Consider the following 22,481-nt stretch of genomic DNA (forward strand, 5'->3'; position numbering starts at 1 on the left):
AGACAAAAGGGAGCATGTCTTTTCTGCTCATGTCTATTTTTCTTTAATATCTGTATTTTTGTGTGCTTTTTTGCAGCATTTACCACAGTACAGTGGTGCCTCACACAACGAACTTAATCCGTTCCAGGAGCAAGTTTGTTATGTGAAACGTTCGTTGTGTGAAACGCGTTTTCCCATAAGAATACATGTAAAACAAAATAATTCGTTCTGCAGCCCTGTTTTCCCATAAGAATACATGTAAAACAAAATAATTCGTTCTGCAGCCCTACATTTCCCTCCCTCCACCTCACCTTATATGCAGAGTTTGCCAGCTTTCTTTTTCACCCAGCCGCACGCTTTCAAAAAGCTGTGCACGCGCAGCTGCTGAAGTTGATCAATGTTCTCCTCTCCTGCAACTTCCGGTTTCCGGTTGCGTCAGAGGAGAAGATTGAACAACAGAGCATGCGCGCATGTGCTGCTCTTTGAAAGTGTGTGGCTGGCCGAAAAAGAAAGCCGGAAAACTCGGCATCTAAGGTAAGGTGGAGGGAGATGATGGAACACTGCATTCAGACAGGAGGGTGCTGCTGTTCCCGGCTCACATTAGGAAGCGGCGAGAGTAGTTCCGCCCCCCCCCCCCCGGGCCCCTCGGGCGACTTCGTTGTGTGAAACGAAGTTCGTTATAGGGAGCAAGACAAAAAGTTCGTTATGCGCAGCGTTCGCTGTGCGAGGCGTCCGTTATGCGAGGCACCACTGTACTTCAGTGTTACCTGTGTGGGACATCTTGGACTGCGGGAAATAGACTTTTGGGAAGTCTGCTTCCAGGGGTGTTGACTACCTCACACTATGCCACCTGGGCAGCCTTCTCCTTTGTTCTGGGGCTCAGGGACCCGTCCCTTGGGAGCTAGCTCTCCCCAGGTTTGTTCGCTAGTGAATGGGTGCAGGTTACGTGGCTCTGCATGGTTTCTGAGATTCAGGCTCTGTCTTACCGGCATACGTTTCTGCGGATTACGGACTCGGGTGTCTTCTTGCGCACAGTTCCATTCTTCCTTCCTTAAGGTAGTTTTGGCATTTCATGTTAACCAAGAGATTAACTTCCAACTTTTGTGCCCTCTGGTTCGAGAGAGCAAGATTGGGTTCTGTGATTCCTGGATGTGCGCAGGACTCTGTTGCTATACCTGGAGGTCATAAATGAGTTCTGACCATCTGTTCCTGGTGGGTCCTGCTGGCATCCAAAGCAACCATCTCCAGATGGATTCATGTGGCCATTCATCTGCCTAAATTTTAGCAGGGAATCATTCAATCAGAGGTGTTTCCTCTTCTAAGGTGGAGTCATCGGCGATTTCTGTGGAGGAGATCTATAAGGTGGCTACAAGTGCTGGTAAGTTGAATTGCAGTCCTTTCTGACCAGTCCCGCGAGAACTTGGGGCAGCCATTCAGCGAGCAGCTCAGCACCGGGCAGGAGCGTGAAAGCTTGCTCATGCCTGGTACACTGGGCCGTGAGAACTCGAGGTGGCTATTCAGAGAGGGGCTCAGAATGGGGCAGGAGTGTGGAAAGCTCGCTCCTGCCTGGTACACCGCTGGATCACCAGGAATTCAAAAAGGTACGTGGGGGGAAGTGGGAGGGAGGTAAAAAAATTGACAGTTGGCCGAGACAGGAGGGATCCCTCCTGTTCTGGCCCACCAGGTCATATGGCAGGGAGGGAGGGGGACAGGGTGCAGAGCCTGACAGGGGAGAGAGTGAGGGGGGCAGAGCACAGATCCCCCCATTTTATATTCGAGTCAACCATCTCTTTTTTAGGGGGAGAAGGAAGGGTAACTCGTCTTATACTTGGATTGACTTATATTTGAGTATATACTGTAACTTCTTTTAGGCAGGGCTTAAAAACATACCTTTTTAATACATGATATGACCTGATTCTATTTTAATGATTTAATCAAGGGGTTGGTTGTGGATTATAAGTTTGTCTGGTCTCCTCTTTTATTCTTCACTAGCTGATGCCCCGGCGTTGCACAGGTATTTAATTATAGCAATAACAATGTAAATGGATTCAAATAAAGATACTTTATAGTGGTGAATGAAATTATTTTTTTACAGCTTAATAAAAAGTACAATATTCAAATTATAATGTGAAATATTTGACAAAATGAATACAATACAACTAACGCAAAACGTGATTATACACAACAATTTTAGTTTCACCTCCTGGAGCAAGAACATATAAATTCTTGGGTGAACCCACCCTTGAGCAAGCAACATAGAGTTGTGGGCCGCGAGACCCCCAGAACATATCACCCCAGGTAGTGAGGGATCTGCATACCAAGTTTCGTTCAAATCGGTCAAGCCGTTTTTGAATTACTGTGAGAATGGCAGCTTTTTACATATTTTCCATTGACATGAATGGGTGAAATCTGATTTTCTGTTTGTAGCTCCGCCCACGTGTGCAGTTGGGCCGCGAGACCCCCAGAACATATCACCCCAGGTAGTGAGGGATCTGCATACCAAGTTTCGTTCAAATCGGTCAAGTCGTTTTTGAATTACAGTGAGAATGGCAGCTTTTTACATTTTTTTCCATTGACATGAATGGGTGAAATCTGATTTTCTGTTTGTAGCTCCGCCCACGTGTGCAGGTGGGCCGCGAGACCCCCAGAACATATCACCCCAGGTAGTGAGGGATCTGCATACCAAGTTTCGTTCAAATCGGTCAAGCCGTTTTTGAATTACAGTGAGAATGGCAGCTTTTTACATTTTTTCCATTGACATGAATGGGTGAAATCTGATTTTCTGTTTGTAGCTCCTCCCACGTGTACAGGTGGGCCGCGAGACCCCCAGAACATATCACCCCAGGTAGTGAGGGATCTGCTTACCAAGTTTCGTTCAAATCGGTCAAGCCGTTTTTGCGTGATCGCGGCACATACACACACACATACATACCTCCGATTTTATATATATAGATTTTATCTATAATGTAAACCACTGTGAAGAGTCTATCCACAAAGTGGTGTAAATTATTGTTTCTTGGAATATATTTTAATTTGCCTCCTGTGCTAATTTAGATGAGAGGTTGATGTGCAGGGAGAGTATATGGTCCTGAGATGATAGACTTTTTTTTCCCCATAGGCAAACAGTGGTATTTGCAAAATGAGTGGTGTTGCTTTGAGTGTTCACTGCTAACACTATAGGTAGAAGTCTCAGAAAACTATAAAGTGGAATCCGTACTATATGATGATCACGTCTTAATAGATTAGAATTATTAAGAATATTCTTTTTTTTTTTTTTTCTCTTCCAGAAACTACAACATAGGGGGCACTTCCTTCGTAAGCCAAAATTGATACGGCTGGATACCTCTGAGTGGCCTTTATTGCTTAAGGTAAAATCTTGCACTCTTATACTGTAAACTTCCCAGAAAGTCTTATGGGTATTCATCGGTATAAGTTTAGAAGAACATGAACACCAGCTGCTCTGCAAACTTGCTTAACTCATTTTGCACCTGGCTTTAAAAGTGTTAATTTCACAGCCTTTAATCTCAGTGCTTAGGGTTTCCCCTGAGTAGGTACTATTCATGTGGGTCTCAGAAAAACTTTAGAAATGAACCACTGTAAGTTACTTTGGTCTTCTGTGCCTTATATCTAGAGAGGAGAGTGTGGCACAGTGGTTAAAGCTACAGCCTCAGCACCCTGAGGTTGTGGGTTCAAACCCACACTGCTCCTTCTGACCCTGGGCAAGTCACTAAATCCCATTGCCCCAGGTAGATAGATTGTGAGCCCACTGGGACAGACAGGGAAAAATGCTTCAGTACCTGAATAAATTAATGTAAACCATTCTGAGCTCCCTTGGGAGAATGGTGTAGAAAATTGAATAAATAAATAAGGGTCCTAAACAATGTTCTCTCTAAGGATTGATGAGGTGTGTGCGAAAAAAATATGCATGAGCAACAAGTTACATACTCCACAAATTTATGAGCAGGCGCGGAGGCGAGTGCCCGTGAGATTGTGGAAGGGTTAAATACTCAAAACTTAGAAGAAAAACAATTTATTTAAAGTTTTTTTAATTATGTAATATCATCAGTTCTTCAATCTTCAAAATTATTCTCTTCGATTCTTTTCAGTTTTCCAAAAACCCGTTTCCGCCCCGTCTCCGCGAGCTCGGTCCTCGCAAACCATCTGATCCCATCCGCACAAGCCTCAGTTATGATTTTATACTGAATGTATTTTATTAAAGTATAAAAAGAAACAATATTCTGTACATTTGTCATTTTATAAATACAAATAATACAGAGCAAGGATCAACAAAACCCTTATCTCCCCTCCCCCTTCACATATATCCCCTCTACTATCAAGAAAACTGAATAAGCCAAATTATTACAAAATGCTATACAGAAATATCATGCTAACAGAATACCGCAGTCATACATAGCAGGAATAGGGTTAGGGGAGTGCAACTAGGGCAACTGCCCCCCTGGTCAGAGAGAGCCCTAAGCCACTGCCTGGACTTTGCAGTCCCCAAGTTATGTCTAACACCAGCTCTAGCAGGATATATATTTCAAATCTGATATATTCAAATCACAAAATAGAAATAAAATTATTTGTTTCTACCTTTTGTTGTCTCTGGCTTCTGCTTTCATCTTCTTTTCACTCTCTTTCTTCCAGCGTCTGCCTTCTCTGTCTCTTCAATCTAGCATCTGCCCCTTCCATCTACAGTCTGACCTCTCCCCCTTCCATATGGTATTTGTCTTCTTTCTATGCCCCTCTCCCCTTTCCATCCAGCCTTTGCCCCCTCTCGTTTTTACATGATTCATTCCAGATTCACTTCTCTCTTCATTTTTATCTCTCCTACACCAGATCTAATATCTTTGTCCCTCTCAATTTCTCTGCTGACACCCCTTCCCATCTCATTCCTGTCTCTCCCCTTCCCCTCCTCTAATCTCCCTGCCAGCTGTTTCCTTCCTTTTTTCTTCTCCCTTCCCTCTTCCCCCTGTCCAGCAGTAACTCTCTTCCCTTCCCTTTCCCTCCTCCCCTCCCAGCAGCATCTCTCCTTATCTCTCTCCAGGTCCAATAGCAGCTGTCCCTTTTCCCCCTTGCCCAGCAGCTTCCCAGACTCCTTTCCCTCCTCCCCTCCCAGCAGCATCTCTCCTTAACCCTCTCCAGGCCCAGTAGCAGCTGTCCCTTTTTTTCTCACCATGCCCAGCAGCTTTCCAGCCTCTAACAGTGGCTTTCTCCCCTCCCAGCAACTCTCCTTACTTGCCAGCCCAGCGATTCAGGAAGGCAGCCTTGGGTCCTTTGTTGTGTCGCACCGCCTCTGAGGAAAGAGGATGTTGCATAATCAGAGACGGCCGCGACTCAGCAAAAGCCCCAAGGCTTCCTTCCCGAATCGCTGCACTTGTAAGTAAGGAGAGCCGCTGGGAGGGGAGAGAGCACACTGTCGGACTGCGCGAACTACAGCTCATCGATCTTGCCGGTCCTGCGCTCCTAAATAGTTAGAAGACTTGGGCTCTTTTACCAAGCTATGCTAAGAAATGGGCTTAGTGTGTCTTTATGTAAGTCTTTCCCATGTGCTAAGCCCACTCCTTAGCATCTCTCATGACTTACAGAAAGGTTATGCAATCCAACCAGCAAATGGAAACTGAGAATCACTGACTTCTGAATTCTTCTATAACCATGCTGTGTAGTTCTCGATCTCCAGCAGGTGGTAGTCGTGCAAAGCTGTACAATCCTGGTCAGGTATTGGAGTGTTATCCCTGTTTAGAGTTTGGTTTGACACTGTTTTGGTGTTTTTAACTACAGTTATTTTCTCTCATGGCTAGTTGGTGGTATTGATAGTGCTAGACTGGGGTTAAGACCTGTTGTGGTCTCTTTCGCCCCAGGGATGCTAAACCGGGATGGCTAGGTTCTACCCTGCCCACTTGTCCCTTTGGGGCAGGTTTCTCTGTGCCTCGGCTGAGCTCCTTTGCCTGGTGACAGACAACTAGCCTTTAGTGTTAGTGGGTTTGCTTTTAAAAAAAAAACCTTACTGCGGATTACCTTTTAGCATTGAAAGGCTAGGTTCTGCCAGCGAACCTGGGATCCTTTTTCCTCTTGCAACACCGGGCATAATTTCATGCCGGCAGTGATATGTTTATTCCTTCCTTCCTTCCTTCTTCTGGACAGATTAGGGTCTGCAGGGGAGGCTTGTGCTCTAGCTAGTTACTTTAATTGCTGCGGGAATGAAGGCCCTTTTCAAGCAATATTTTGAAGTATCTATGCTGGCAGTACAGGCAGCTGTCTGGAGGTCTGGTATCCAGTAGAGCATGACATGGGGACAAATTTTTCTCTGTCCCCATGGGAACTCATTTTCCTGTCCCATCCCCATTCTTGCAAGCTCCATCCTCACATCTTCACAAGCCTCAAACACTTTAAAAGTGCGATTAAGGCAGAGCTTACAGGAATGGGGCAGGGAGAGGGACAGCGACAAAACTCACGGGGATGGGATGGGAAAATTGAGTTCCTGCAGGGACGGAGACAAATTCTCTAGTTATTCAGGACTTGTTTCAGATATTCTGAGCGGGTTTTAGGATTACAGATGATCTCACCTTGGCGGACCAAGAGGTAGTGAAGATCCATATGGGTTTTTTCTTATGTGATGCTCTGTAAAACCACCTTAGAGCATCGGCAAAGTCCATGGCTCTTAGAGTGGCAGTCAGGAGATCCTTATGGTTACAGGGCGTGTCGGTGGAAGTGACCTCCAAATCAAAGTTTGGTAAATTTCCCTTTAGGGGTTCTCTGTTTGAAAGGTTGGACAAGCTTGTGAAGTCTAGGGGAGTTGAAGGTTCCAGACTGCCAGCTGGCAGAAGTGCTTCCCATAGAGAATGTAAACTCTGGAGTCAAGCAGGAGATAAGCAGGCACACTTGTTGAGGAAGTCCTCTGACTGAGCCTGTGTGTCAGTGCTCTAGCTATAGTAAACTTTTGGCTTACTGAGCATATGCAGGATGCCCTACACCTGGAGCCCCTCCCCTCCCCTCTCCTCGTCCTGTCAGTTTTTTCTTCAACTGCTCCTGTACAGTCTCGGCTCTCTTCAGGAAAAAAAAATTAAAGAGAAAAAGAAAGCCAAAAGGCTTTCTAGCCATTAGGGCATTAGTTCTTTCCATTAATTTAAAGAAAAAAGAAACATTGACGTACAGTAAATACAGTTTTAAAAACTGCCTAAATACTGCAGGTTTTAAGATCGCAAAAACATCTTTTTTCCTTTGAGGCTGACACCATAGACATTGGCTCTCTCTTTCCCTTCACACAGGAACTGTGATGAAGGCATTGAGGCCGCCAACTTCGCCGCTTTCTCCCTCCCCCCAGGGCCCTGTCTTAGTACCGCCTGGGGAGGGAAGCTCAGCTCCGACAACACCGGCAGAGAAGAAAAAACCGGCAGTTGCTGCAGGACATAAAAAGAAGCCTATCCAGAGTGGTGATACTCCCTCTCCACCAGCGGCATCTTTATCAGCACATCCCTCACAGAAAGATACCGGGATGCTGCTGTTAACAGTGGATGTTTCTGGGAAGTCTCCCAGGGGCTCAGTTTCGGCCTATGGTCCTCTCCAGCTCCTTGCTGAAAGATTTGGCTGCAACTTTGAAAACCACGTCAAAATCGGCAAAAAACCATTCTATGACTAAATGGGTTGCCTCTCCAACTCCGTTGGACCAGGACCAGGTACCACCTAAATGTCTTGCTCTGCCTGTTTTAGCTCCAGAACCTCCTTTTCAAGGTTCTCAGTGTATTTAGTCATTTTCTAATTTTTTTCAATCTTTTACAAAAGTTTGTGCAGGTAGTGCTATTCTACTTCAGCCTTCCTTTCCTGCTCTTGCTATTCCTCTCCTTGAAGCAAAGCAGTGAGAATCCTATTTTATTAATCTCTGTTGGTATTCATCAGAGCATGAATTGGGGTCCCTATACCCCATCTGTTCATCTTCCAGCACAGGCATATTCTCCTAAATATTAGTCACATGCAGCTGGCTCCTGTTGCTACCATCAGACTTAGAGAAAACGCTGTAATTCTTTTTAATAAACAGTTCATTCAGTTCATTAGCTCTGTATGATTATGATCCTTGTAATTAACTTTTATTGAGTCTTAGATGAAGTTCTAGAAACTGACCCCTGGGTTTTTTCTGTTTGTGTCCCTAGAAATTATCAGGTAAAAGCTTGCAGAAGCAAGTTTAAACTCTGAGTTACTGACAGTTAAGGGACACATGCATAAATACAGGTGAGACCTGAGTATTACTTAGCTGAACCTTCCAAGTGTCCATGGGATTAACATTGCACGGGTGGTGGGGTTAACTTATCAGACATTATGATAGCATGTGGTGTTTGTAACCCTGTGTTACTCTTCAGTCCATCCCAAAAGTTCTAGTGGTGGTCTGTGCTAATTGGATGCTCATCATTAACTCTATTTATTTTAAGAGTGTGACATTTAGGATTGGTAACATATCATGGTGGTTGGAAAGTTTTCACTACCTCTGTATGTCTGTTCTCATACTGAAGCTGGGGAGTGTGTGGTGCAGTGGTTAGAGCTACAGCCTCAGCACCCTGAGGAGGTGAGTTCAAATCCCACGCTGCTCCCTGTAACCCTGGGCAAGTAACCTAATGGCTCCACCAGGACAGACAGGGAAAATGCTTGAATACCTGAATGTAAACCAGACTCTAAGTGGTATATAAATAAATATCTCGTAAGCTTCTCATCTACTTTTTTTCTTTTCTTATCCTCCTAGAACTTCGATAAATTAAATGTAAAGACAACACAAATAATTCCTTTTCCTTTTGGGTCCTACCCTCTTAAAAGAAATATTGATGACTATGTGAGGTAAGAGTTTGAGCGAGTGGATGGGGTTTGTTAAATGTTACCTAAATATCTGTGATTTGCTCTTAGGAACTTTGGGTAATTGAGTCTCTTCATACAGATGGGAAATAAGATTCATTTTGAGAATAAAATTCTGAGCTGGCTAAAAAGACATCATTTTGGCAAAAGTGATGTGAAACAGCTTTGTCTGGCAATGTTTGTTCTTTTCCTTGGCAGTTAGAGATAGTAAGCTGGTAAATTAAAACATCCAATAAATTGAGACTTGCCTGACCAAGGTATCAGTTAGAACAGTTTATGAGTGTGTTGTTACATCTTAGCCATCTGTAACAATCTTCCTATCTGTGATTACTCAAACTGCAGTCACACACTCTCAGTCACAGAGTCAGCAATAATATATGGTGCAGTTTTATAATAATTTTTATCAGAGGTCCTTGGGGATATCAGATTGCCTTACAAACAACATAGTTTGAAAGGGTTATTTCCTCATATTACTCTGTGATACCTCCTCCCCCTCTTGTTCTTTTACTTTTTTTTATTAATTATTCATGATTCTATGATAGAGTATACTTAGCTTTCAGCCTTGCTATATATCCCCTCAACACCAACGCGTTTCGGTCTCCTTTTCAAGGCGAAATGGGGAAACTACTACATAGGGCACACCTAATACAGCCGACGGTTCTCAGTACAAAGAGAACTGAGAACCGTCGGCTGTATTAGGTGTGCCCTATGTAGTAGTTTCCCCATTTCGCCTTGAAAAAGAGTCCGAAACACGTTGGTGTTGAGGGGATATATAGCAAGACTGAAAGCTAAGTATACTCTATCATAGAATCATGAATAATTAATAGAAAAAAGAAAAAAGTAAATAGAAAAAGTAAAAGAACAAGAGGAGGAGGAGGTATCACAGGGTAATATGAGGAAATAACCCTTTCAAACTATGTTGTTTGTAAGGCAATCTGATATCCCCAAGGACCTCTGATAAAAATTATTATAAAACTGCACCATATATTATTGCTGACTCTGTGACTGAGTGTGTGACTGTTGTTACATCTTAGGCATTTCTCAGTACAGTGATGTTCCTATTCAGATTTACCTGAATTTGGTTGTTTTTGCTTGTAGAAATGGGTTCATTAACCTAGATAAACCAGCCAGCCCTTCTTCCCATGAGGTGGTGACATGGATCCGTAAAATTCTGCGTGTAGAGAATATAGGACACGGTGGTACAGTGGACTCAAAGGTGACTGGTTGTCTCATTGTATGCATTGAGCGGGCAACAGGACTTGTGAAGGCACAGCAGAGGGCAGGTATGAAGATTAATCCATTACTGGTTGCTTCTCAGAGGGCTTGAGTTGAGTAATGTGAAGATGCCAGTGGACAATTGTATTTAAGTAGTACATTTCATTTTGTAGATTAACACGGAAGTAGTTCAGCGCTTGGATCAGATTTCTGTTATAATCCCTTAAAGGCAACTGCATATTGCTGAAACTGGGATCCCCATTGGGATTTTCTCAATAAAGATTTGTCCTGTGCACTGATTGGATATCTCGATTGCCCTTCTATTGTGTTTGTTATAATCCCTTGTAATTTGCAGCAGAAAATTGTCTTCATTTATGTCCTTACCAGACCAGTCCTATGTGGTTATATTCCCCTGCCAGCTGATAGAGAACGAGCTAAACAAAAGGTCAAAGAAAACACACTATAACAGTGTTTCTCAACTCAGTCCTGGATTACCCTCTTGCCAGTCAGGTTTTCAGGGTATCCACAATGAATATGCATGAAAAAAAAATGGGGGGCGTGGCTTGGACACGCAACTGAATGGTCGGGTAGTCCATTAGCTCCATAGCAACAAGCTATTTTTATTAAAAATAAGCTATCAAAAATTGTAAATTGGCAAGATACATCATTTATCCACATCGGAAATGGCTACAGGAAAACAAAACAAGAATGATATGAGTGCTGGAGGATCGGGCATGAGCAGTAACAAGAGATCAAAGCCGGAACCAGCAACTCCTTCTAAAGTGCCGTTACCGGCAGAAGAAAACCCGGATATTATAACTGAATTGCGGCAGATCAAAGAGATTGTGATGGAAATCTCAAAAAAGTTACAAAAAGTAAGTGAAGATGTGGAAACCCTCACTAAGAGAGCAGATCTATCCGATAACAAATTAAATCTTTTAGAAGAAAAAACGGAACAAATCCAAACTGAAATGAAACAAAACAAATTGGTATGGAAGGAAATGGAAGTTATTAAAAAAGATCTTGAGGATTGTTTGAATCGAGAAAGAAGATACAATTTAAGAATCATTGGGATGCCGGAAGGTGTTGAAAAAAATGATCCTATCTCTTTCTTGGAAAAATTTCTGCCAAAAGTATTGCCAATTAAATCAAAAATCCCTCTTGAAATAGAAAGAGCCCATAGGATACCGACTCAAAAAAATATATCTCAAAAAGGTCCAAGAACTTTAATATTTAAATTGTTACGATATCAACACGTTGTGGAAATTTGTCAACTTGCCAAAGAAAACCGGAGCCTTAAATGTCAGGATACAAGAATACACATTGTACCTGACTTCGCTAAAGAAACCGCATTTAAAAGGAAACAGTTCTCGGCTTTACGTCCCAAATTGAGAGCGCTGGGGGCAAGATATGAACTGTTATATCCGGCAGTAATGAAGATCACTTTGGAAAATAAAACTCAGAATTTCACAGACCCTATGAAGCTGCAGAAGTACTTAGAAGAACTAGAACAGCCAATGACTTCCTAATTATTATTTATAATTTATTAGCTCTATGTGACTGTGATATAGAGAAATTTAAATTTATTTTATTCATAATCCAACTTCAAATTTACTAATTCAAATGTTCACAACAGGATTTATTGTGGGTTTTTTTTTTTTTTTTTAACTGTAACGGTCCAAGAATGGCACGAGATTAGAAGCTGATGAAACAAAATCTAATACTGTCAGAGAGAAAAGATGCGTCATGACATATTGGTTTACAAATGTCATAATTCTTGAATGAGAATGATTCCATATTGACTGGAAACATAAGATCCCAAGACTCAACCAATGAATACACATTAAAAAGAATTTGATTGGATAACTCAGAAGCGCAATACGTAGGAAAAGAATAATAAAGAGCAGTGATGTATTTTCTAAAAAGGAAAGACACGGGACTTCTTACTTCAACGTAAGATCTTATGGACTTAAAACTTCTAATACTGTCAGAGATGAAAGACGCGTCAAGACAGACTGGTTTACAACTGTCACAAATATTGAATGGGTTTGATACATTTTGAACGAAAACGAGAGACTTCAATGCTCAACCAATGAATGTACACCAAAAGAGACTTGATTGGCTAACGCTGACGTGCAACACGTAGGAAGAGCGTAATGAATATAAGCGACGTTTTTTTTTTTTTTTTTTTTAAACGGAAGGTCATAAAACGTTGTACTTCATCGTATGGAGTTCGGGACTAAAGTTGTTTTTCTTTTTTTTTTTTAATTTTAATTTCTTCCTTTACTAAATGAAAATATAACAGTATAAATAACACTTATAACATAAGCACGATGTAATTTTTTGAGGATAAAAAGATCTTTGGTATATAATGGCCGCTCTTTAATTAATATCTGCGCGAGAGAATGGTCTATATACAGTAAAGTGCATACTTAATGCATGTTTCTTTTGGTTACTGAATGGATATGTGAATGAATAAGGGACAATAGAAACTATAAAATAGTATGTTATTTATTATTTATTTTTTGTATGTTTGTTTCTCCTTCTTACTATATGGTAATAATAATAACCTTTTCAGGATGTTCAATGATATGCTTAATTTTATTGAAGATAAAAGTTCATTATAGGCTAAGCAGCTATTTTCTTCAATGATTTCCAATAGTAAAACAGAAGACTAAAATCTTTAATGTAATAAGCTTAAGAAATTTGATGTTTCATTCAATTTATATGCTCAACAGGTAAATCTTTATTGGTTTTAAAGGAATAAAAGAAGGAGGAGGAAGGAGAGAAGGAAGGTAAAGAAAGAAGAGAAAGAGAGAGAGGGAAAAGAAAAAAGAAGGGTAAAGAGGAAAAGAAAAGGGAGAGAAAAGGAAGAGGAGAAAGAAGGAAAAGGGGGAAAAAAAAGAAAAAAAAAAGGAAAGAAAAAGGGGAGGAAAGAGAAGAGAAGGAATGGGGAAAGAAAAAAACAAAACAAAACTGAGAAGAAAGAAAAGGAAAAGGTGGAGAGGGAAGGAAAAGAGGGGAAGAAAGGAAAGAAAAAGGAGAGGAGAAAGAAGGAAAAGGGGGAAAAAAAGAAAAAAAAAGGGGAGGAAAGAGAAGAGAAGGAATGGGGAAAGAAAAAAAAACTGAGAAGAAAGAAAAGGAAAAGGTGGAGAGGGAAGGAAAAGAGGGGAAGAAAGGAAAGAAAAAAAAATAAAAAAAAGGGAAAGAAAGAAAAAAAAGAGAATAAAGAAAAAAAAAGGGAAAGAGAGAGGAAAAGAAAAAAGGGAAGAGAAGAAGAGGAGGAAACAAAAAAAAAAGGGAGAAAAAAGGGGGGGAAAAAAAAGCAAAGGGAATAAAAAAAGGAAAAACAAAGAAGATTGATAAGAAAATAATATTGAAAATATTATTGACTAAATATAGGATATATTCCCATTGGAAAGATATAACAACATAGTAATAGATTATGTAATGAAATTAAATTTATACTCATTTATATTTAATTCTATACTGTTATAGATGAAGAACTGCTTTAAACTTTGGATTTGAATAGAATATCTGGTTTAACACAATAAAAATTTTTGGAAAAGTTTATAAAATATAGGTACAATATGGGTATCTTAATTCTTTTTTATTTAATTAAATCAATTAAACTTGTTAATTTCATGATATATTCTTTTGTTCATTATATACATTTTTTCCCTTCATATATTGTATAACACAGAAACAGGGATAGATATTTAATTTCTTGATTGATTATATGTATAATTTTATTTATATCATATATAATTTAAGGATAGCTGTTTAAATATGAAATACAAGCTTGTGAGGAGTTATCTATACCTGATCTAACTTGCGTTTCCAAGTTTTCGTATTTAATTGGGGATGGTGGGGAGGGAAAGGGAGGGAGATAGATAATGATGGGTGGGATATAAAAAGGGGGGTTCATGTTAATCTGATTAATTGGGAAATTGACTTATTATTTAATATTCACTGTTTAATTTTTGATAGAACAAGTGATGAGATTATATAATGGATATTAAGATACTGTCTTTAAATGTGAATGGTCTTAATCATCCCATAAAGAGGAAAAAAGCATTATTATTTTTAAAACAGCAGAATGCTGATATTTGCTGCATACAAGAGACTCACTTGTCCAATATAGAATCTCAAAAGCTGGAGGGTGGATGGATTAAACATTGTTTTTTCTCATCGGCTGTTAAAAAAAAGGCTGGTGTTGCTATATTGGTGAATAAGAATTGTTCTGCCTCCTTTAAATTAAAGGCATCGGATTCCCATGGGAGATGGCTACATCTGGAAATGAGCATGGGAGATACTACCTTGTCGCTTTTTAATGTATATGCCCCTAATTCGAATCAATCAGAATTTTTTAAGACTCTACAACAACTGATTCTTCCACTGGCTACATCTAATTTGGTAGTAGCAGGGGATTTCAATGCTGTCATGGATCCTCTTTTAGATAAAAGTCCTAAAAGATTTATAAAATCTATGGGATTAGATAATTTTGTACAATCTTGTGATCTGAAAGATATTTGGCGTATACTTCATTTTGATGGCCGGGAATTTTCTTTCTGTTCTCACGTTCATAAATCTTTTTCTAGAATAGATTACATTTTCGTTTCAAATCAATTAGTACATCAAGTTACGCAGGCTGCCATAGATCCAATTATCTTATCAGACCATGGTGGTGTTTGGATTGAACTTAAGGGCATTAAACAAGATATAAATAGACCTGTGTGGAGATTTGATAATACATTGCTTGCTGAACCAAATTTTTATGAAATTATGTTAGTAAAAATAAAAGATTACTTTCAACTTAATGATACAGATGAAGTCTCTATGGAAACTTTATGGGATGCCTTTAAGGTAACCATGAGAGGTCAACTCATTTCTTATTCGGCTCATCTTAAAAAACAGATTAAGAAACAGTTTTCTGATTTAGAAAAAGAAATTAAAATTTTGGAATCAAAACTAATAGAAAAATGGGATTATTCTACGCAACAAGAACTTTTGAAATTTAAAGGAAAATTTCATGAGACTTCATCTAAATTGATTAGGAAAGATTTATTCTCTCGGCAAACTTTATATTATGGAAACTCAAATAAATCGGGAAGAATATTGCCAAATTATTTAAAAGCAAAAAAAAGAAAGACAAAAATAGTTGCCATTAAAGATGAACTTGGTGATATACACATTCAAAATGAATCTATTTTAAAACAGTTTTTACAATTTTATAGATCTCTCTATTCTTCTGAGACTTATTTAGATAAAGAAAAAGATGGTTTAGAATTTTTGAAAATATTAAAGGGTCCTAAGGTTCCCGAGCATATAAAAAGAAGTTTAGAAGAGCCAATATCACTAAAAGAATTACGAATAGCTTTGAAATCCCTACGAGTAGGATCCGCTCCAGGTGGTGATGGATATACAGTAGAGTTCTATAAATCTTTTCAAAATACCCTATTAAATTTATACCAGACTCAACTAACTAAGGGTTGTATTACAGGCACTATGGCAGAATCTTTAACCATAGTTTTGCCCAAGCCAAATAAAGATCCCACTTTGGTTTCAAATTATAGGCCTATTTCCTTAATCAATGTAGATGGTAAACTTTTAGCTAAAACATTAGCTTTAAGATTGGCTAAAGCTCTCCCTTTCATTATAGGTATGCATCAAATAGGATTTGTTGCTCAAAGACTTTCTTCTCATAATACTAGACTGGCTTTTCATATGTTATATTTGACAAAAGCCATGAAAGATCCGGCCTTTTCTGTTTCTTTGTACGCAGAGAAGGCCTTTGATCGAGTGGAATGGACATTCATGTATCAAGCAATGGACTGGTTTGGTATAGGTTCAGGATTTATACAAATAATTAAAACGTTGTATAGCTCCCCTACTGCTAGATTATATATTAATAATACATTTTCAGAACGTTTTAATCTGCAGAGAGGAGTTAGACAGGGTTGTCCACTATCTCCTTTGCTTTTTGATATTGTTTTGGAACCCTTGTTATTAGCTATTCAGCAGGTAAAGGAGATACAAGGTATTCCCCATTCAGATAGGGAATATAAATTATCAGCATATGCAGATGATATCTTACTTTATTTGAGAAATCCAGAAAATACCATTCCATGTTTACTTGAGTTAATTGAAAAATTTGGAAAATTTTCCGGCTACAAGATAAATTGGAATAAATCAGAAGTTCTTCCACTAAATGTACATTGTACAAAAGGTTTATTTGATCCATTTTCTTTCATTTGGAAAGAAGATGGTATTAAATACTTAGGAATTCGGATTGCAAAAACAGTAGAGAAAACAATGAAAATTAATGAAAAAAATTTATTACAAAAAGTAACAGAAATGTGTGAGCAATGGAATCCTTTACACTTATCTTGGTGGGGGAGAGTACAAACTGTTAAAATGATGATTTTACCTGTAGTTTGTTACCAAATGGGTATGATACCTATTTTTTTTCAAGGATCTTTTTATAAAAAAATAAATAGGGTCCTAACCAATTTTATTTGGCTGGGAAAAATTCCTAGAATTGCTTTAATGTCTTTGCAAAGGCCTATTGTGGAGGGTGGGGTAAATTTTCCAAACTTTTATAGGTACCATCAAGCCTATATTTTGCGACAAGGTATGTATTGGATCCTCCCAGAGCCCATTGACAATATTCCAGATTGGTTCTGGTTAGAGTGGAGACTTATGTTTCCACTGCATCTTGGTCACGTAGTTAGTATCAAAATGCCAAGGTTTCAAGTTTCAAGTTTTATTCAATATTTGATTAATCGCTTATCGTAACTACTAAGCGGTTTACATTTACAGAAAATACATAATAAAAAATTAACAATAATATAATAAAATCTATATATTATATAAAGATCATAAAATATTTATTGACACATGGAAAACTTTAAGGTATATAAGCAATCTGACTCCTATTTCAATAAATAAATCAGTAATTCAAACAATTTGGTTAAACCCCAAGATCAAAATAGGCGGTTTTAAAATCATTTGGAAGCATTGGATGTTGGCAGGAATACGTACTTTAGAGGATGTAATAATTAATGGTAAACTGCTTGACTTTTCACAATTACAACATAAATTTGGTTTAAATAAATCACAATATTTTAGATGGTTGCAATTGAAGCAGGCCATTCAGGTGGGGTTCCCTGAATGGAAAAATCTTAACAATTATCATAGCCTAGAATTCTTATGCTTTCAAGTGGCTTCTACTGGTCACCAGGCCGCAATGTGGTATAAATTAATATCTGGATTTGTAAATAAAAAACAAAAACATGGTCTTAGAGACATTTGGAGCATTGAGATTAAGCATCAAATTAATGCATCTCAATGGCCACGACTTTGGTCTTGGAGGATAAGATGTACAGTATCAGCATCTATGAGACAAACATGGTTTTTTCTTTTACATAGAGCTTTTTGGACCCCTGTTCGTTTACAAAAATTAGATAGATCTAATAAACTTTTATTCATATTAACTGGAATAGCAATTCAACAAATAACATAACTGGAAAAATTATGACAGATTAAGTTATAATTTTTGGTGGAATTTGGTATGCCACATATATAAAATGGAGCGCACAATAGCAACACAGAAGGGTTATTTTGGTAAATTTTTGAAGATTTGGAGACCATTGGCAGATTTTTGTAATGATTAATAACATTTTCCCATAATAAGAGATTGATAAGTAGGGATGTGGGTGGGTATTATTTTATTTACCTTACAATATGTATAAATTACTTTAATGTATTTTTAAGTAATGGGTCAAAATTTCTGAAATATGAAGGGAGGTTTGGGGAGGAGGGTTATTTTATTTATATTTGCCATGCATATTAAATGATATATATGTTATCAAAAACATAAAAATATGATTATAAATATGATATATTGTACTTAAAGTATTCATGAAGGAAAATCAAGTGTATGTTTATAAGGTTATATGTATTTTCCTGATACACTTGCTGTAATATGAAAAATGAATAAAGAAATTTAAAAAAAAAAAAAAAGAATATGCATGAATAAAATTTGCATATAATGGGAGGCAGTATATGCAAATCAAGTTGGTGCATATTCATTGTAGATATCTTGAAAACCTGACTGGCAAGGGGATACTCCAAGACTGAGTTGAGAAATACTGCTCTATAAGACCGGTGTTGGAGAGCCCCCTAGCTAGATGGAGCAGCGATTTGGACTAGTTTGCTACAAGACAAGGAAATAGAGCTGAGGTCTGGTTTCTGCATCATCACTTCTGGTCCTTGGTTGAAGCGTAGGGTGTTGGTTAACGATTCTGCACCCTGGGGGATTCATTTCTGTTAGTTCTCCTGGGCTGGGGTGAAGGTTGTTAAATGTCAGACAAAGCAAATTGTATTCTTTTCTTAAACAGATTTGCTAAACAGCCCTGAGTGGAACCACCAGCACCCTCAAGTGGTGCACAGACTGGTAAAGACCAAATTCATCAGTACATCTTCTGGCATTATCATCTCCATAGGAGTCAATATGGATAAGAAATCCACTAGCTGTAGGACCCAGCCTGGGATTCTGGGTGACAGTATGTAGGAACCTAGTGGCACAGGCTCTGCTCTGCCAAGTATAACAGCTTCCTGAATGCTTGCAGGACCGTGTTCTACAGCAACATCATTGTGAGGCAATGCCTAATGAAGTTTTAATGAGCTCTTTTGCATGGAAGACATGAAGGTTGGTGAAGGACTTGAGATAGTCCAAAGTTCATTGGCTACCAGAGGATTGCTTTCAGATGGGGCCTAAATCTAATAAGGTCAGTATAGGGGAGGCCAAAATGTACAGGCCAAGCAAATGTCCTGATTTAGCTACAGGCCAAAGAATGAGCAGTTGGTTCATTTGTCTTTCAAGGAATCAGGAAAGCATCACAAGGAGGAGGATTGGGATTCATGGAAGGGTTTTGCTCCTCACAATTAAGATTATGTTACTCCCCTTCTGGATTCCATTTGCTAGGTATTCAAACCCAACCTGCAATCCAGCAGTTGAAGAAATCCAACAATTTTCTGAGCACGTGCTCCTCACCTTTAGACTGAGAGCTAGAAATATATCCAGTTTCAATTTTTGCAAGCAATCCGTTCAGAAGTCTTTTGCAGCTGCTCTGCTTTTTTTTTTTTTTTTTTTTTCGCTTAAAGTTTGTTTGTTCAGTGGCTTCAGTGCCTTGAAACCCCTTCCAGTGGTCCACTGTAAGAGGAAAGGTTGCAATCCTGCAAAGCCAGACTGCTGCTTCACATAGAAACTCTGGTGGATCTGTGGAGCCAGCCTGCTGTGTGCCACCCTACTTAGACTTGGGGTTCCTTCCCCTGGAAGTTTGCTTGCCTGCTAACCTTGTTACTGGTTTTAAGTGCAGGCTGTGTGCATCTAGAGCGAAACCCCTGGGTTTCAAGTTGCAGGCTACTTTTCCTGTCCCCGACCACATGGATGAGGATCCAGGGGGCAGAGGTCACAGTCTATGTCCGGCTGACTGGCAGTCCAAAGATTTCAAGTCTGGTCCATTTGTGACAGACCTCGATTACAGTAGTTGCAATTCAGATATTATGGCTCTTTTGTCTCCTGACACTGCTTCTATATTGGATAGGGCTGATGCCCTTGCCGGGGCTAGTCACCTCGGCCTCCCTGAGAGTCCGGATTTGGGTGCTGATCCTTCTATCCGCAGCCCTTTTAAGCATGATTCTGTCCATCCTTTTATTGCTGATGTTCAGAAAGAGCTCAATTTGGATTCTCCACCTTCCACTTCTCGGGCGCTGGTCAGGGACCATTCTCATGTACCTTTTTTCATCCCATCTATAGCTCCTTGGTCTAGTTGTAGAACAATTTTCAGCAGATTTTTGAACATCCTAAGGTAGATTCCCCCATGGTGCAGGTTATCTGGCGTACAGTCCTCCCTAGTGATGAGGGAGTGATGCTTAAGGATTCTCAGGATCTCAGGGTGGATATTAATGTTGAAAAATAAAAAGCTTTTGTAATGGCATCTTTAGGTATCAAAGCAGCTGCTGCTTTACCAGACTGCGCAGTGCTTCCCCTGTGGAGGTACATGCTTGTCCTCTTCTGGTGAAGGATGGTGTGGATTATGTGGCGGATGCCCTTTTGATCTCATTCAAGTTTTTAGTAAAGTCTCTGCTTATGCAGTGTCTGCGCACCGGAATCTTTGGATCCATCTTTGGGCTGGGGCCACTGCCTCAAAGACCTTTTTAAGCAGACTTCCGTTCAATGGCCAGCTTCTTTTTGGTAAAGGTCTAGATGACCTCATCACTGGTGTTGCTGAGTGCTGCCCTAAGTCTCTCCCTCTGACCAAGTTTTGCTGGATGTTGTGCTTTTAATTCCTCCTGCAGGTGTATCAGGTATCCACAGTTTCTTTCTCCCAGTGATATTCCCAGAGCTACTGCCTCTGTTACAACAGTTCCAATTCCAGGTGTCCTCAGTCCATAGGATCTCTTGCAGCGACTGCACCTACAATGCCCCGATGACGCCAGGGGTCAGACAGGGCTTCCTCATATCGGAGGTTGACTTCTCAGTTTTATCAGGAGTGAACTTGACTTTCCTGGGATTAATGGGATGCTGGACATCATTCGAGAGGGGCACAAATTAGACCTCTTTTGCCTGCTTCCGAATTTGTTTCTGGACTCCGGCAGGTCAGCCAGAAAAGGAGTAAAGGGTCCGTGATACTCTTCAACATCTCTTAGACATCGGAGCTATGGAACCCGTTACAGAACACGAATCAGGCATAGGCAGATATTCCTTATACTTCATCATGCCAAAGAAAGACTCAAATTCTGGATCTAAGTCAGTCAACCGTTTCTTGAAGAGTTCTCAACATGGCGCATATCAGAGCTTTAGACTCTCTTGTGCAGGGAACCCTTTCTCCATATTACGGACACAGAGAGGTACCTGGAGTTAACTAGTCTTTGTGCACTGGACAGAGATGCGTCTGATAGTGATGTCAGCAGCTCACACAATGGGGATAAACAATGTGAGGGCTGACTTTCTTAAGCCACTTTACTTTAGATCCTAGAAAGTAGGAACTTGTTTTAAGCTTTTACCACAGTATTCCACAGTTGGAGGAGTCTGCAGGTAGACTTGATAGCCAACACTGAACTGTAATCCTTTAAATGGTGGTAAGAAGTGGGAACTCGGAGCATTAGATTCCTTGTCTTATCCATAAGCCAGTGGACATTCTCCTATATGTCTTCTATCATGGTTGCAAAGAAATATAAGAAGCAAAGCCCACCATTCCTACTCAAAACTGTAAAGTAAGTTTGCTTGGGTACATCATACATATCTGGATTGGTCTGGTAAGGATGTATAGGAAGATGAAGTTTATACTTGCGCTAAATTTCATTTTCTGGAGTTTTATTAGACTAGTTCAGGGCCCTCCCTGGCTAGTGGTGGCTCTGAATGGTGTTTCAGTTTAGGGTGGGAGGGGTGTGAAAATTGAGAAAAATGGTCTGTTGAACAGTAAGGCCTCACAGCATCTAGATGGACAAGGTTGAGGTTTGATGATTAGTACTTTTATCTATTGGAATTAGTTCATTTTTTTTAAAAGGAAAATAAGAAGATTGTAGTCTATCATTGCCCAGATGCCCTAAGTGGTTTATTTAAAGGTATTAAGCAATTGTCTGTACCAGAAAGCTTCCTGTCCAGTATTTCTTATAGAGAAGGAGAGTTCCCTTTGGATTGTTTTTCTCTGTCTCTGTATGCTAGCAGGGGAATGTGTCCCACATGTCTGAACTGGTCTAGTATGACTCTAAAGGAAATTTAATAGTAAGTATAAATTCCAGTTTAACAGAGGGAAATAATCAAGAAATAAGGTGACTGAGTGTCTGATATTGCTTCTGCTTTTAACTGGTTTATCTTGAGATGTTCACATCACTCAGTATGGTGTACATTAAACCTTAGTGGCCTGTTCTGACTACTCTTCTTTCGCTTCCAGGCAAAGAGTATGTCGGAATAATTCGGCTGCACAATGATATTCAGTCTGAGCTTCAGCTCTCCAGGGTAAGTCTCTGCATATCTGATGATCTTTGAATTCGTCTTCTATGGTGCTGGCTTGTAACACGTGCACACACTAGTAGCTTTTTCAATAGCCTCTAGGATATCGTATCGCAAACTGTGTGCCTCCTGAGATTTCAGGTGTGCCACGACACATTGAGGAGGAGGAGAGGCGCTGGCTGACTGCCTACAGGGCATGCCTCTCGTGGCGAGAGGCATGCCTTGTAGGCAATCAGCCAGCGCCTCTCCTTCTCTCCAGCCCTTTCCCTTGCTGGCATCACCCACTGCCAGCACAGGGCCTGTTTGAAGGGCCTTTGCGCATGTGTGGACATCGACATGATGACATTACACATGTGTGTGATGTCATCATGATGACATCACGCACTTCTGGGTGTCGAGCCATGGACACTTGGTTTAGTGTGCTGCA

General features: G+C 39.9%; 1 protein-coding gene across 3 annotated transcripts in view; it reads left to right on the plus strand.

Annotated features, from left to right (window-relative positions):
• Positions 1-22,481, plus strand: part of LOC117361646 (H/ACA ribonucleoprotein complex subunit DKC1-like) — a 91,561-nt gene that overhangs the window by 6,517 nt on the left and 62,563 nt on the right. The window contains exons 3-7 of one of the 3 annotated variants that reach the window (XM_033947275.1): positions 1,303-1,357; positions 3,267-3,347; positions 8,711-8,802; positions 9,916-10,100; positions 21,996-22,060. In XM_033947275.1, the coding sequence (XP_033803166.1) occupies positions 1,303-1,357; positions 3,267-3,347; positions 8,711-8,802; positions 9,916-10,100; positions 21,996-22,060 (478 nt within the window). Of the gene's footprint in view, positions 1-1,302; positions 1,358-3,266; positions 3,348-7,331; positions 7,656-8,710; positions 8,803-9,915; positions 10,101-21,995; positions 22,061-22,481 lie in introns of those variants that run through there. The other 2 variants (XM_033947273.1, XM_033947274.1) reach the window with 2 other exon arrangements.

This window comes from Geotrypetes seraphini, chromosome 5 (genome assembly GCF_902459505.1).
Source record: "Geotrypetes seraphini chromosome 5, aGeoSer1.1, whole genome shotgun sequence".
Taxonomy (NCBI): domain Eukaryota; kingdom Metazoa; phylum Chordata; class Amphibia; order Gymnophiona; family Dermophiidae; genus Geotrypetes; species Geotrypetes seraphini.